Source organism: Triturus cristatus, chromosome 8 (assembly GCF_964204655.1).
Source record: "Triturus cristatus chromosome 8, aTriCri1.1, whole genome shotgun sequence".
NCBI classification, from domain to species: Eukaryota; Metazoa; Chordata; class Amphibia; order Caudata; family Salamandridae; genus Triturus; species Triturus cristatus.
The window spans coordinates 752,160,384-752,176,810 of record NC_140591.1 but is presented as its reverse complement, the minus strand read 5'-3'; the positions used below and the strand labels follow the sequence as shown (position 1 = coordinate 752,176,810).

The 16,427-nt window shown below is 43.6% G+C and overlaps 1 protein-coding gene across 1 annotated transcript in view; it reads left to right on the top strand.

Annotated features, from left to right (window-relative positions):
* Positions 1–16,427, top strand: part of CARS2 (cysteinyl-tRNA synthetase 2, mitochondrial) — a 442,315-nt gene that overhangs the window by 383,862 nt on the left and 42,026 nt on the right. The window contains exon 12 of the mRNA XM_085622177.1: positions 2,642–2,765. Within this exon, the coding sequence (XP_085478303.1) occupies positions 2,642–2,765 (124 nt within the window). The remainder of the gene's footprint in view (positions 1–2,641; positions 2,766–16,427) is intronic.

Here is a 16,427-nt window from a genome sequence, read left to right as displayed (position 1 = left end):
TGCCACAGATTGTGGTGGTAGGGACCCAGAGCAGCGAAAAGAGCTCAGTGTTGGAAAGCCTTGTTGGCAGAGACTCGCTTCCCAGTGGCACTAGAATAGTAACCCAGAGACCTCTTATTCTGCAGCGGGTGCATATCTCTCCAGAGCAGTGTACTGGCTCTAAGCCCCCTGTAAGCTGACAAAATGTCTCGCAAACGCCAGAACATGCGCTGTCTCAGGCTAGACCTAAAAATGGTCTAAAATAGCCTTTTGGCAAGGGAGGTGGAGTACTCCAAAGGCACACTGTTATTTTCCCATTCTTTCGGAAATCCTTGCACCAGAAGGCCATCCATTAAATCTAGCTTTTATTGCATTTCTTTCTTTCCTTTCTCCTTGTTTTTCCCTCTTAAATTAATGTATCCCTTTCTTGGTCTTCTGCGCTTCCTCACTCTTCTGCATGACCTCGCCTCACTGTGTCCCTCTTCTTCCTTTCTTCCTTTTGGCTCCACCATCAGTTCCTCACCACTGTTTCATATCATCTTCCAGAGAATACCCTCCCAGTAGGGATCATGCCACTTAACAAATGAGTTTCTTTAAAGCATGCCCTGCTGTCTGTTGTGATTAATTACTGCTAATGCTGGTACCCACCAGACGGTGAAAGAGCAATACTCTTAGGCAGGGCCTGCCATCGGCATGGGTGAGTGGGCCCACGCCCAGAGCCTCAACCTTCAGAGGGGCACTCCGAGCTGCTTGCATTAAGGTCATTCATGCACCAATCTCCCTCCGACCTCCTGTGACTCAGTTTATAATCTATATTTGTAATAATCCATATTTGTAAAGCATGAACATAAGGTTTCAAGGTGCTGAGGGTCATCGGGGAGATTAAGTGAGCTACTGCTGAGAGTCACATGGTGCTGAGCAGAGCTGCCACCGGGGATCGAACCATGAGCCCCGCGCTCCGGAGTCAGCCGCTGCGCCACCCCTCTCTTAAACAGCCATTTAAACTGCTTCTAATCATTTTTTCTAGATGCTGTAAGTGCTGGTGTTTAACACCCCCTTCAATCCCCTTCCTCCTCCCCTCCTATTTACTTTTCACCGCCTGCCCCACCTCTGCGCCCGTCCCAGATAACAAGGAAGCTCATCTGAACTCGGAAGGATCCTCAGGTCATTGAACCGGTTCCCGAGTAATTGCACCATTGTTGCTCTGCTCTCAAATCTTTTTGGCTTGTTTCTGTGATTTTCGTATTCTAGGTCTTCGTGCCTTTCCCTACACCGCTGTCCCTTCCCGGGACATGGTCATCCCTACATTAATTGCCTTTGCGTATATATGAGCCATTACGCTCGTGTGACACCACTCGGTTTTGCCCACGTGCGACCGATTTACTACATTTCCTGGCATAACATGGTTCGCCAGACTGCTTGCCTTATGCCATCCTGCAAGACGAAATTTCTCTCAGGCATGTACACTTTACGTCCTGATGATGATCCCAGTATTGGTTTTATGGGATCGAAACGTCGTCGACCTTCTTTATACACCGTAAACACAATTGAAATAATTATTGATGTGTAACTGTGTTGCTACTTATTTTTTGCTTGTTTAATTTCATATATAATATACAAGCCTTTTTGTCCTGCCTGAGCTTTCTGTGAATTTTGTTCATTTTTGTTTTGTGTTATATGTGTTGTGTTGGAAACAGGATTGTGTCCCATTTATTTCTTGCTTTTGTGATTCAAAACATTATTAAAATCAGTGTGTCTGGCTGGACAGCCTTAATATAGCACTGATATCAGGCTTATATTAATTGTTCTTTCTGTGTATCTTCCGTGTCGGGGACTTTTTGTCATTATAACGAATAACTTGACACCAGCATCAGTGACATGAACTGTGTAGGGGATTCTGGTGAGTTGGGAGAGATGCAGAGATATTTGTATTCAGAGGCCGATTCCAGTGGTGATGTGATCATTTAGAGACCGACCTGTGAACAAAAAAGGCACCCCTGTTGCACTAGTTGTTTCACCACCTGCAGCAAGGGTGCCAATTTTTGTTCGGCTCAGGGCTCTAGCCGAGCATAGACAAGCCCTCAGTGGTGGCTTCTCTGTTGGAGTGGAAGAGTGTCACCCCACTTAAATTCCCCCCAAAGCCCTAGACATGACAAATACAATTGTTATTTATTACCATTTTATTTTTCAACCCCGTCCCTAACAGAGCGTGGGGATGGGGGCAGGCAGCAGGGAGGAGAGTGGGCTGGCTATTCACTGTTTAAAGTGCACTTGTCTTTTTGGCCTGCCACTTTGAGACAGCAACCACACAAGTGCGCTTTAAACATCTCTAACCCAGCTGTCTTTAGAGCAAGTGCAGGCCTCCAGAGTGCTATGGAGAGCTGAGTGACAACCCTCCCTCCAATGGTGTTAGAGTAAGGCCTCAAGAAAGGTAAACGTCATGAAGTGGAGGTAGCTAGGCATACTTGACTACTGTAATGTAAAAAAAAGTTTACTTCTAAGAAAGTGGTGCATTAGTGTCTGTACCAAGAGTGTACATATTACTGTCACCGATGTGATGCTGAGAGTTTCAAAAATGTTTTTTTTGAACAGTGTTAATGATATTTGGCATATTTTCTGTAGGTGCCTTCATTGTTCTCTTTGTTTCCTTTTATTTTTCAAGGTTAGCCACTACAAAAGAAAATGTGAAGGCCGCATTGGCAGATGACTTTGACACACCAAGGGCTGTTGAGTTAGTCATGGACCTCATACATCATGGCAACAGGCAGCTTAAAGCTGTCACTAAGGTAAACCAAAATTAACAGTAAATTTAAAAGCAGTAGGGTTCTACTGTTGTACTACCTGACACGCCACTTGTCCTTCCTTTCTTTTCCTGTTGTCTTTACATTCACAAAGTTATACATGCTCTTTTCAGTATCGTCAAGCTTAGAGAAGCAGCAACAGAATTAGGCATATTTCTAATTTTCGATTGAAAAATTTCCCTTTATGTGGCAGAGCCGCCTGACGTTTTGAGATCCCGAATGCAAGCCTCATTGAGATCCTTCACTGGCTTGGAGTTAACGCCTTTAAACTGAATGCAGACAAGACCAAAGAAATTCAGTTATGTCCCAAGAATGTATCTTCTTCGCCATCTCTCTTTCCTTGCTCCCCAACGTTTGTAAGTGTCTGTGATAAGGCAGGTTCTTAGTGAAATGATGGGAAGAAGATCCACGATAAGGTAAAAGCAAGAAGCTTTTATTTGGAGGAAAGAATCCCAAGCAACATCCCAGTCAGGAGGCAACCAGCAACTGCCAGTCCCTTCAAATGACAACATTCCATTGCCTGAGCCCAGCTCCCCTGTGACATCATGGAGTTCCAGGCTCAGGCAAAGTAACCATGGGCAACAGCTGGAATACCACACACCTCCCTCCCTTATCAACATGAAGAGAAAATGAATAGAGAGAGAAAAAACAAATACATGAAATTTGCAACATAAGTTAAACATAGTCCTTCAAATAACCAGGTCTTTTGAAAAAAAAAATACATAAGATTTGCAATATAAGTTAAACATAGTCCTTCAAATAGCCAGGTCTTTTGACCACACAGCGTGGTGCACCATAAGATTTGCTGCAACCTTCACCGCCATTATTGTCACCAGAAGCTCCAGTGAGAGCCGCTGGTACAGTTTCACAGCGAACCGTGTTACCACTAAAAACCACCACACGATTCAAATTCCATATTCTGTGGTCCTGGGTTTTCACAGCATTTGTAAAAATGTTAATGACGCGAATAGGTTTAGAAAACTTGGGATGGCTGCTCTTGCCATTATTTTTAATCATGACAAAATCCCCTACACACACCTTAGTTACCTTCACAGCCTTTCTGGAATCAAAATTTGTATTCCTTGAACAAAGTTTCTGTTCCTCACGTTTGCGCCAATCGAGATCACCCACACACCGACCAGATTGTAATTTATATGCATTCACCCATGAAGGTTCAATGAAGGTGTTGAGAAGCCTACCATGGAACAGATCAAATGGGGTCTTTCCTGTGATACAATGTGGAATAACTCTGTACACTTCAATCATTTTATAAATTTCTGCCTTCCAATCCATAGCTTTGGCTTTCGCCAAAGAAACAGTTTCCTTAACAACTCTGTTGAAGCGTTCAACCATTCCATTGGATTCTGGATGGTACAATGAAAATGTTTTGTGAGCTATTCCTCTTACTTGAAGAAAATCAGCCATCTCCTTCGACGTCAACTGTACCACATTATCAGTAAGGATAGAGTGAGGAAACCCTTCCCTGACAAACAAACAGTTGAGAAACTTAATGACATCCCTACCTTCTATAGAGCTTGTAATGAAAACCTCACACCATCTAGAGAACATGTCTAGTACCACCATGAGGAAAGAGGACCTTCCTTGATCATAAATAGGGCCCACAATATCTATAGCGATGTCTTGCAAAGGGCTGGAAGGCAAATTCCTCACCACCATAGGTTGAACCTCTGGTTGCTTTGACTTGTCACTCCAGACACACATGGATTCAGTCATACACCAAACGCTCCATGTGTTTGTCCATGCCAGGTCACCAATACGACATTCGCACACGCTCTTTGCATTTGGTCACAGCTTGATGAGTCTCGTGGGTGAGATCCATTATCTCACTCCTGAGGTTAGATGGAGGGATGAGCTTAATGCCCCTGAATAACAAACCATTGTTAACTGACAATTCATCACATACAGTCCAGTAATTATGACACACATCAGAGGCTTGCTTTTTCTTGCTCCAACCCTCAGACATGCACCTTATCACCAAAACGAGCACAACGTCCTTAACTAACTCCTCACGCCACCTATCCTTAGAAAATGTGCTGACCGCACAAACGCAGACGGAGTCATCATCCATAATTTCATCAGACTCTGAACCACATTCAACTCTAGGGACCAACCTAGAAAGAGTGTCACCAATAGTATTGCAAAGACCAGGTAGGTACTCGACAACGCAATTATACTCTTGTAGAGCAATGACCCATTTCGTAATTCGACTTGATATTAAGTCCACACCTTTCTTTGTGAAAGTCTCAACAAGAGGTTTGTAATCAGTTCGTATGACAAAAGACTAGCCACACAAAAAAAATTCAAGTTTCCTCACAGCCCAGAACACAGCTAACGCCTCCCTTTCAATAACAGAGTAGTTTACCTCTGTATCCTTTAAATGTTCTAGACAGAAACATGATGGTCTCTGTTCCAAACTCTCCCTCCTGTTGGAGGACAGCACCCAAACCCTTGAGACTAGCATCATTGGTTACTATTGACCTCCTTTGGGGATCAAAGTTCTTTAGTTTTGGAGCCATGCTGAGATGTTTCTTGAGAGACTGGAATTCTTCTTCGCTACCATTAATGGCATTGTTAATGAATGAAAGCGACTGGAGCAGGCACAAAAGGAGGGCAGCAGGAATGCGAATACACAGATTAGGCTGGCAGAGAGCAGGCAATTAGGCAGTGGAGAGCAGGAAATCAAACGTAATACAGTACCAGATGGCCCACGGGACGAAAGCTCATCAGCTGGGCAGCAGGAACAAGGAACAGCTGTGTTGGGATTCTCTCCTCTCACTCCATCTTTACTGCCGACTACGCCAGTGTGACAAGGCAGGTCCTTAGTGAAATGATGGGAAGAAGATCCATGATAAGGTAAAAGCAAATAGCCGTCCACATAAGGCGCGATTGTGCGCTCTTGCTTGTATGTCTATATCAATCGCATTACCAGATGTTGTATGTACTATTATATAAATGCCAATAAAAAAGGTTTATAAAAAAAAAAAGGAAAAGCAAATAGATTTTATTTGGAGGAAAGAATCCCATCCAACATCCCAGTCATGAGGCTGCCAGCAACTGCCAGTCCCTTCAAATGACAAAATTCCATCGCCTGAGCCCAGCTCCCCTGTGACATCACGGAGTTCCAGGCTCAGGCAACAGCTGGAATACCACAGCACCCCCTAAGACTTTAGGGCATACTAAAACATCTTGGTTTTATGGGTGCTAATATTAGCCTTGGTTCCCAAATAAATCGTGTGGTAGAGCACCGTTGGTTTAAAATATGCAAACTCTTCAGAGTACTTTCTTAACGGATTTATGATTTTCATATAGTACTGAATGTTCTGATCAGTTCCACTCCAAATTAAAACTGTGATCTGTTGCAACACCCCATGTCATGGGTTTGGGACCTCAAATGGCTTGTCTTCTATCGTATCTAAAATGCAGCTATTTGTTTACTCTTTGGACGGTGTAGAAGAGATCAGGGTTTACAGTTAAGAAAGATTCTTTGTCACCTGTGAAAGCCATTGTGACATTTAAAATCCTTTACCCTACATGAATGTCTCCAAGAGTTATAATCCACCAACTTTTCACAGATCGCCTAGCATCTTCAGCCAGAGTAGCTCTTTTCACCCTGAAAAGTACTAAACTCTCATTAAAAGATGTGTATGCTGTAATTCAAGCCATTGTAGTCACATACATAGAGTAAACAATCACCCTGCAGAAAATCGACCCCTGTTATGTGCTGCACCACTTAAAGCTCTTGCAGGAATGAAAGGAGCGAGGCTAGTAGGCCACTTGCCCAGAGTACAGACCAGCGAAAAAGACAAGTTCTCTGATTCCGATTAAAACACACTATGCCACCACTGCCAACCTCTAGACCACAGAGTGTTACTTTGGGTCTCTTAAGACAATTACGCTCAGTGGTTCACAGTGTACATACGATGGTTGATGCCAAATGGAAAAAAAAGTAAAGATTTGAATTCGGGTAAATCAAGGCAGGGGTGCATGCTCATAAAACTATGCTGATCTCAACAGATCCTCAAGCATGAAGGACAACAGCGATGCTGGAGGGAATGATGTACACTGATGGAGTTGTATGTGGGTCCTAAAAGTGAAATAGCAACAGATGCTAATTTTTTCATTATGATTTTTTATATCTGTGGGAAATGTGAGTGTGCTTTATAATTAACACGGATTGTGAGAAGTGAGTCTCCCAAATAACATTTAAACATATAAATCAACAAGAGAGAATTCAAAATTTAAAATACATGATGCATGGGAAGGAATTTAGGAAAAGATGGAAAAGTATAGAGGAGAAAGTGAAGTATTCTAACTGAGGTAAGGAAGACAATATAGCCCTTAATCTGTGAGTCCACAGGGGAAAAGAGGTGCTAAATTTTGAGGTAACTCCTTGGGTAGAAACTTTAACAATGATAAAGAAACTACTGAAAAATAGTCTAGTTGATTGAGAATTGAATCTTTTTGATTCCTGACGAAGGACTCATTTGCTTCTTTGGTTGTTGGCATATCTGGAAATATTTATGGCAGAGCGTTGGTTGTTGATGTCTGAGGACATAAAAAGCAAAGAAAAGGAGCTTTAATTGAATTCTTGCCTAAAATATGAATCTGTAAGTTCTCTTAAAACTTGCCTCATGTAGTTATAGTTTTTGGATTAAAAAATGTATCTGGCAGCTGAATGTAGCAGAGCTTTCACGGGTAAATGTGAGTTCTTGGGAGCTCTTATATGAAGGCCATTTCCAAAGTCAGCACAAGTCATGTTCACTGTGGTTGAGGCACCACATACATATGAAATAAAAAAATCTTCGAATCTTGTGTTTGCTTAAATATTTTTAATCAAATCCTTAACTATCACATTATATGATTTCAAAATTTATTCAAAACAGATGTAATCTTATTTCTTAGTCCACACGTGTTTTACAGTATGCTTTGCTTCCTCAGACATTATATGTAATTAATTCTTATATACGCGAATATCAGAAGTCTTTGAATTGTTAGTTATTCACTAAGTCTTAAGTGTCAGAGTCCCTTGCTACATACGGTGTAGCCAAATAAGCGCATGTATGTGGTGTAGGTGATGGCAGTATGTTCCTGTGGAGTGTATCACTGTATGACTATAAGTGGAATCCATCTTGGAGTGCTACTGCAACCATGTTTTATAAAGTGGAGTTTAGAGGTAGCCTGCTTGACTAGTGTGCATTTCTAGCATTCCTGATACTTTTGTGTGGCAACAAGCTCTAAAGTGTAGGAGGCGGGAGAGAGAGTTACCTTTAAATGTTCATAAGTCGCCTTTTGCTGTTCCTGCCTGTCGGAAAGTGCCTCGTTTGACATGGTTAGTCCCCACTTTTTGCTTGATGCCTGATGTAATTTCGAACTGTAAGTGCACTGGGTCCCTGCTAACCAGGTTCCCAGTGCAAGATCTCTTTCTCAAAACTGTACCACGATTGGCCTCAACTTCAGCCACCCTTGTAAGATCCTAGTAAATGGTACCCCTGCTAAAAAGGGCATAAGTACCGAAGAGGTTCCACTGGGGGTGCAGCATGAATTGTGCCACCCCAGGGACCCCTCACCAAGATCAGACACACAACCATTGCAGGATGCATGTCTTGGTGCAGAGAAAACCCAATAGTCGACATGGCACACAGCCCTGTGTGCCATGCCCTCATACACTAATGAGTCGCAAGTATGGGGGCTTGTGTTTGCTCCTTAAAGTCCGCCTCATTGGCCAGTAGTTTCCATCTGTTATTGATGATTTTTTTAGTAGCTGAGGAGCTAGTAGTGTATTTAGATACAAATACTATATTATTGGTGTTTGCCGGTTTGTGTATGGCAAACAAATCACAATGTTGTTGATTGGTAACTCTCTGTATGCACTCTTGAAGAATAGTATCAGGATATCCTCTTTGAATATATCTGTGTCTGTACTCTTCTGTTTTTTGCTTGGAAGCTGAGGGATCAGAACATATGCGCTTAATCCGTATAAACTGAGAATACGGCCAATGAGGCGGACTTTAAGGACATTTTCAAAGAACCTCCTTTACATGCTTACACAAGGGGCAAAAACCTAAGAGAATTACTGTCTCAAACTCGCACCGACGTCGCCACTTCCACATCCAAAGGAACACTTAGATGTTTCAACTGTTCTCACTGTAATAACGTAATTCTTGGCAATCACATTACTCATCCTACTACAGGCAAAGCAATCTCATTAAAACATACGATGGATTGCAATACCAGCAATGTGATATATGGAATAAAATGTCCCTGTGGAAAGATTTACGTTGGAAAAACAGAACGTAAAATTAAGACTAGACTGACAGAACACAAAAGTCGAATAAGAACAAAACATTTGAACTCGTCACATGCGGCCCATTGGATTGAGGCAAAACATTCAATCTCCCAATTACATTTTCAAATTATAGAGAAGGTTAAAATTACACCAGGAGTAGATAACAACAATAAACTACTCCAACGTGAGGTTTACTGGATCAAGACCTTGGACACCATGGTTCCAATAGGCATGAATGATAGATTGGACATGTCATGTTTTGTATAGCGCTACAAACACAGAACACTTAATATACAGCTAATCATTCATGTTGGATTATGTTTTTCATATTTTTTCTTTCGTTTAGCATTACATGCCATACAGTCAGTTTATTTTAGCATGACTTTACATCCTCACATCTCTAGGCGTCACATCACATTATCAGCAGAGTTTCATGCGTCGAGCCTTCGCATCATTTCAGTTATTATATAACATTATCCCTTATTCTAATGGATAGTGAGATTCACGTAAAAATGTAAAATATGTTATTACTACAATCGGATAAAGAACATTACATTTAGATGAGGTCTGACCAGCGAACATCTTTCTATGTAACTTTATTAAGAGCATTGTTTCTGAGTTGGAACACCTAATTTCATATAAGTATCGCACATAATTTTATGAACTAGTGAGATCCAGTTGGTATATACAACTAGTTGCCTCTTACAATTTCATTTCTTCAGCATGAGCTTTTTATTATCATGCTCTTCATTATTTTCCTTTACACCATGTATACAGTCTCATAATGATGGATATATCTTAGTCTATATTTAAATATGGCGCCCGCAAGAACGCTCTCGAAACACTATTTCTTTTTGTCAGCCCGTTTTCTATGTTTACACTTCGCGCTTCCACCGCGCGATTTAAACGTGAACTCTTAGCACCATTCTATTAGCATCACGGAAGTTACTCTGTTTATCGCGATCACATCTACTCCAGGTATGAGGCATTTTTTTCGTGGTTTTCGGTTTTTTAGATTCAATCAAACTCGTCTTTAACATTTCACAGAATAGATTTAAACTAAACTCCGACTTATACTGTCTTTTTGCTCTTCGTTTTCGTTTAGATATTTGATGAAATGGGTGCCGTTTAGGTAAGACATTTGACGTTGTATACCTGCTGTTCACACGCCTCTAGCAATCTTGTTTTCTTGGTCTCATGATTGCCTTAAAACACATGGTTTTTCACACTGAATTCTCTTTTGGCTCTGTGTTTCAGATAATAACACTGGCAAATCTTTAATTAGGTAAGCTTTTACAAATTAGGTACTCTCACGGTTTACTATTGCTTCACGATATTAAAACCATTATTATTGTGATCTGGCATTTTAGGATTACCGGTTATGCGGACACACACTGGCTATCTGAGGTATGATTAATTGATATACATTGAAAACAGTTGAGCTAACACATACTCATTCTCGAGCCTCCGAATGGACATACATTTAATAATATCATGTTCTATATATTCTTTATTTCAGAATTTGCCCCTGAGGAAGGAACTTGTATGTTCCGAAATGCATTGGGCATAGATACAAGCATCCACGAATGTATATTTCTGTAAATGTACAATTTATGTTATGTATGATGTTGAAGTACATGAAAAGCGGAATTTTTGAATAACTAGTGATTTCTATGTTCCGTTACCAAATACAAATGTATATATTATTATTTCTTTAAGGTAGAAATACTTTTCTCATAAGTAAATAAATGTAAAAATGAGCACACATGTTTTAACATTGTTGGTTACAAACTAGTGAACAGTGCGCAGCAAACACAAGCCCCCATACGTGTGACTCATTAGTAATTTTCATTTGCAATTGTTGACAGCTCTTGCTTGCTGCAGCACCAATTGATTCTTTGAATTAATCTGAAAAATTGAGTAGTGCACCCCCTACCCCCATATTCACATTTAATGCCCTCATACACCGCATGAAATATAGGTAAGTCACCCCACTGCAGGCCTTACAGCCCTTCGGCAGGGTACACTATATCCCATGTGTGGGCATACCTGCCTGAGCAGATATGACCCTGCATGGCTGGATACTTGTCATTACGAGTTTCTTAGCTCCATGATGGCTTCACTGAACCCTAAGATATTTGGTAGCAAACACCATGTCTTAACAAATCCTCAGTGATGCCAATGTGATATTTATTAATAAATTCACACCGGAGATCCTTTTGAGGGCCCCTTAAAAACCTACCAAGCCCTGGCGTGATCTCGGACTAATCATTGCCAGTTTTCCATCTTCAGACATGTTTCTGACCTCATGAGGTGAGAGCCTGCGCTCTCAGGAGCCAGAAACAAAGCCTGCTCTGGGTAGAGGTGCTTCACACCTCTTCCTGGCCGGAGTGACCTTCAGGAGCGGGAGGCTTCAAAGGCATTACCGTCTTTGAAGTTTAGCCCAAGCTTCCCCAGATAATGGGGGATGCCGACTTCCCTGTCCTGCTCCACATTTGGCAGGGGGATGTTGCAGGGATTCTGTGCAAATATAACTATGCGTTGGATTTTGGGACCTTAGTATTAAGGGACTGAGTCATCCTACCACCTTAGTACCCATGAGCCCGGGACCGCCTAGCTATAGTGTCTCATTTGCCCTTCTACTCACTCACAGAGGAACAAGTGATTAGACACCCCAGAACACAACACTCCCGACTCTCTCAGGAATCACAGTTACAAGACACACACTTTCACTCACATTCTTGGACTTGTCCACAATAAGATCTGACAGAGACACGAACAAGTTTAAAATATTTATTTTAACTAACATGCTCTAATATGCAGTATACGTGGCACAATAAGCAGAAAAACGTATAACACAAATATGGTCAGCATAGCAAGTAGACCAGAAATCATAAAAGGAGCTGTCTCAGTGAGAGACCGCATAGCCTAACCTCCCTCCCCTTGCACAGAAGCAGGATGATTATATATTAGAAGATCTCTGGGTATTATCTGCTGACCCTGTACCTCAGTCTATAGATGGTAGTTCTACATCATAGGTGCTGTCATGCTCTTCTCCCTGCAAAGGTCCCTCTCCAAGTGTTCCCTACCTATCCCTATATTCCAATAAGACCAAAGTACGTTTTCCGAAACAACAGCTGCATCTGTATGTTTTGTCTAGGTGCTAGGGCCTGACCAGAACAGAATAACAAGGGGCATTGTTGTTCAACCTCATTCACAAAGTTTAGACTAAATCCCAGGAACATGCAAAGCATGGACACAGCAGTAGGTTCTCATGTGAAAATATCAAAAGAGGCATTTGCAAAATAAACTTGCATTGTAAGGTGCGCAAAGCAGCGGACAGTCTACAGTGTGCTCATGCTAACTTAGGGAAGATGACAATGTCCCCATGGGCCACATGACAAGGACAGGTGTGAAAATTAGTTAGATGAGGAGGGGTGTCTCCATTGAGTCAGCGACACCCTAAGGTGTGGCAGGCGATGTGAACCCCTCTCCTGAAAATCCACCATCTTGAGATGGTGGAGAAACAGCCTATCAGGGCTACGATAGTGCCTCTTCCCACAGGTAGGTAGCCCATTAGCTACTACCTGTCTCCCCCTGTAACTCCTCAGAATTCAGTATATAGGTGGCATCGTTGTACCTTGAACCCAGATTCAACAGACAAGAAGAGGAAAACAAGAAAGAAGACCTGCTGATCCTTGCTGCAGAAGAAAATTGGCGCCAAAGCGTGCCTGCTGCCTCTAGGACTCGACAGTGTTGGTGTGCCATGTCGTCCCGAACGTGTGAAGACTTCAAGAACCCCAGAGCTCCTCCAGCCTTCATAAAATCGCCAAGAACATCCCTTGGAGTGAGGGTATCACTCCTCTGCACACAGCAGGCACCGATCCCGCTGAGTCTGGCTTGTCGACATGCTGCTCCCCGATGATTTTGACGCAGCACATGCACCAAAAGAGGTACACCAGTTCAAGAGGGTCAGATCAGTCTCCCCACCAAGTTTGAAGACACCAGGACCTACCAGAGCTTCACCGTACCAATACCCGGGATACTGTGCCCCCTACATCAACCAGCGAGACAAAGAGTCCGTACCGAAATCCAACAATACCAGAAGCAAGCACCTGCCTTGCAACATTGAGACCCACGTCCTGAGAGGCCCAGCTGTCCCAAAATTGACTCTCCTAGTTGCCTGCTCCTGGTGGCGAGGACTTCTTGACGCACGACGCACGACGCCCGGCTGAGATATCTGCTCTGCACCCCGCCCCGGTACGGACAAACTAGCCGTGCTCCCATGTTCCTTCAACCCTTGCAACCACCTCCATCCAGTGGCTTCCTTCGGAATTACCTCCTATGCAGTGTCTTTCCAGGTGGCCCCCTTCATCGTAGCGCACCAGCTACCAACACCTTCAGCACTCTGCTCCCGGCCATATCCGGGACGCTCCTGATCTTCTGCTGATGAAACTTTGGACCTGGTCCTGCTATTGACCTGAAACGAGAAGGTGAATTTTGTGAAAGCATTGCCTGATTTTCTCCATTGACTTCAATGTTGCGCAACTGCGCACAAAAGTGATATATTTTCTGAACTTTTAAATATTGTAACTCCTAAATTACGTACTGTAGATCGAAGTTCCTGGTCTTAAATTATACAAAGAATCAACATTAATTTTATAAATTGGTCTCTGATTCATTCTTGAGTTTGTGTCTCATTTATTGCCTCTGTGAGTCCAACAAATGCTTAGCACTACCTTCTGATAAGCCTAACTGCTCACCCACACTACCTCAAAAAGAGCATTAGTATTATCTACTTTAACGTCGGTTTACTAGTAAGGGATGCACTGGACTTTCTGCACGGTGTACTTTGTTTTAGTACACTATGTAGACAGACAGCTTCCTTCACTGCCACTTTATGTTACTTCCAGGAGCACTCTCATTACAGTCAATGGGAGGGTGTGAGGTGTCTGCAGACATTGGTCTCCTCTGAAGTGCAGGGTTAGTCTTTGTTGGAGCATGCCTCCTTTGTTCTCCTAGATGTGCAGGAGCCAAAAGGCTGATGGTTGTCAGGTGTTAAGACTTCTCTCTTTTATATGCTCATGTTGTGGTGTTCTCACTGCAGAGACTTGCATTATCACCGTCTGTTGTCTGGCATCCCCTGGAGACAAAGATTGTGTCTGTTTTGGAAGAAGAGGGATAGACAAAGGGAAGGAACCACCTCAAACTAGTTCCAGAACAGCACGTGTGGAACTCACATACTATGTCAGAGAAAGTACTAGAACTCCTGGCTATTGTCCAAGGACTTCCCAGTGTTCAGTGTAGACAACACCCTTATGTGATTTGGGGATACTTCAGAGATCCAGGGCTGCGGTCCTTGACAGGTAGCCTGCCAGAGTTGAGGGGACATCACCTGAAGAGGTCTTCTGGAAGATAGTGGGTCTGCCTTGGTACAGTTACCTACTTGACCTGCTGAGAAACAGGTGCTGGAGGTATAAAACCAGGAGAAATATGCCAATAATAAGCACAGCTGCTTCGCAGAGGAGATGCCTTTGAGACTAGACTCATCATTGTAGCAATAGCCAGCACTTAAAGAGAATGTGGCATGCATTGTCTGCAACTGTAGCGAGCTTGCTGATACTGTAATTCGTGTCCCTGGTTACCCTCATTGCACTTCAAGACATTTCTGAGGTCATGTTACAGAAAATGTAGCCATTAGCTTTTAAATGGTTGTATAATGATTGAGATCGCAGCTTGGCCGTCAAAATTACTCTGACTTCTGGCTTCCTTCATGTGTTGTAGTTTTCAGTAAACTTTCTTTTATTGAAGGTAGATCAATGAATGAATATTTAGATTTTTTATTTTTATTTACTATGCTGAGGTGCTAAACCCTACAATCTCCTAGAATAAGCCTCGGCTGCTCAACGTCACTAATCTTGTAGAGGTAAGTGTTAAACTGGAAATGTAATTGTATTGTAGGTTCAGTTCTGTAGTAGGGGATCTCTGTGTATAGTCATAATCTAGTGAATAGTCCCGCCCATGTGCGTGGACCCCGGAGCAATAAAAAATAATCTCTAAAGGTGACAAATCATGCAGACCTGCATACACCTTTAAGAGAGAATTTAATTTAAAGACAGATAATGCAGCCTATATCCACAGGCTACACTGTCCAGTACTTCAATTAGAATTCCACCAACATCCACAAACAGCACTGCCTGTCCAGCTTTTCTCCACATAGGAAAAAACCCTGCCTCTACCAGCAAAAGCCTCTGGAATGATAGAGAGGAAGGAGTGGACAGACAAGCCCCATAGGCTGCCATTATGTGGCTTAGAACAGGATACTGTGCCTTTAAGAAAACTTTCCAGATTTCCAGAACTTTCCCCAGTATCCCAGAATGCCCAGCAGGTCCCATTTACTTTCAGTTCTTTTTTCCGGCTCCTGCTAGCAGGACCCTGGAGCATTGAGCTCTCCCCTTTTCAAGGGTTTATTGTAGTTTTTGTCAATTTTTGTCACTTTTTCAAGTGCTTAGTGGCTGGTACTGTCAACATGCCTGTTTGTTCGACAAGTGCCCGGAATGTGGTAGAAAAAAGGCTAAAACAGATCCACACGAGGTGTGTATAGGTTGCTTCCCCAGTCCCACGTGCCTGAAGATTGTGATATCTGCCACTCGTTCTCAGCCAGGACCCTGAGGGACAGAATGAAGATCAGGCTTCAAGTCCTGGAGAGAAGGCTGAAGGCACCAGGTGGGTCTGGAGGGGCTGATTTGGCCCATACTGAGGCCTCTGGGGGGCTCCCCAGGGGCAGGAAGACCAGTAAGCGTCCCCACTCCCCTTCGACGTCGAGGGCGTCGACGGCGGCGTCGAGGAGGATGACTACCATCTGTTCGCCGTCTCCCCAGGGCTCTGGGGAGAAGCGGCGTCGACGGTCGACGTCGAGGGACCTGAACAGGCCGCCGTCGACTACATCGGCATCTTCGGCGACGACGCCGTCGACGTCGCCGTCCAGCAGTCGGCGTCGAGATCGGACCCGGCGTCGGCGCTCGCCGTCGAGGGGAGATCGCCGTTCGCCGTCCGTGAAGAGGAGACGGTCGACGTCGCCGTCGAAGAGACGTCGAGACGCTCGACGTCAAGAAGATCGCCGTCGAGGCGCAGATCGCCGTCGAGGCGCAGATCGCCGTCGAGGCGCAGATCGCCGTCGAGACGCAGATCGCCGTCGAGACGCAGATCGCCGTCGAGGCGAAGATCGCCGTCGAGGCGAAGGTCGCCGTCGAGGCGAAGGACGCCGTCGTGGCGAAGGACGCCGTCGAGGCGAAGATCGACGTCGAGGAAGAGAGAGAGTCATCGGGTTCGGTGTACTC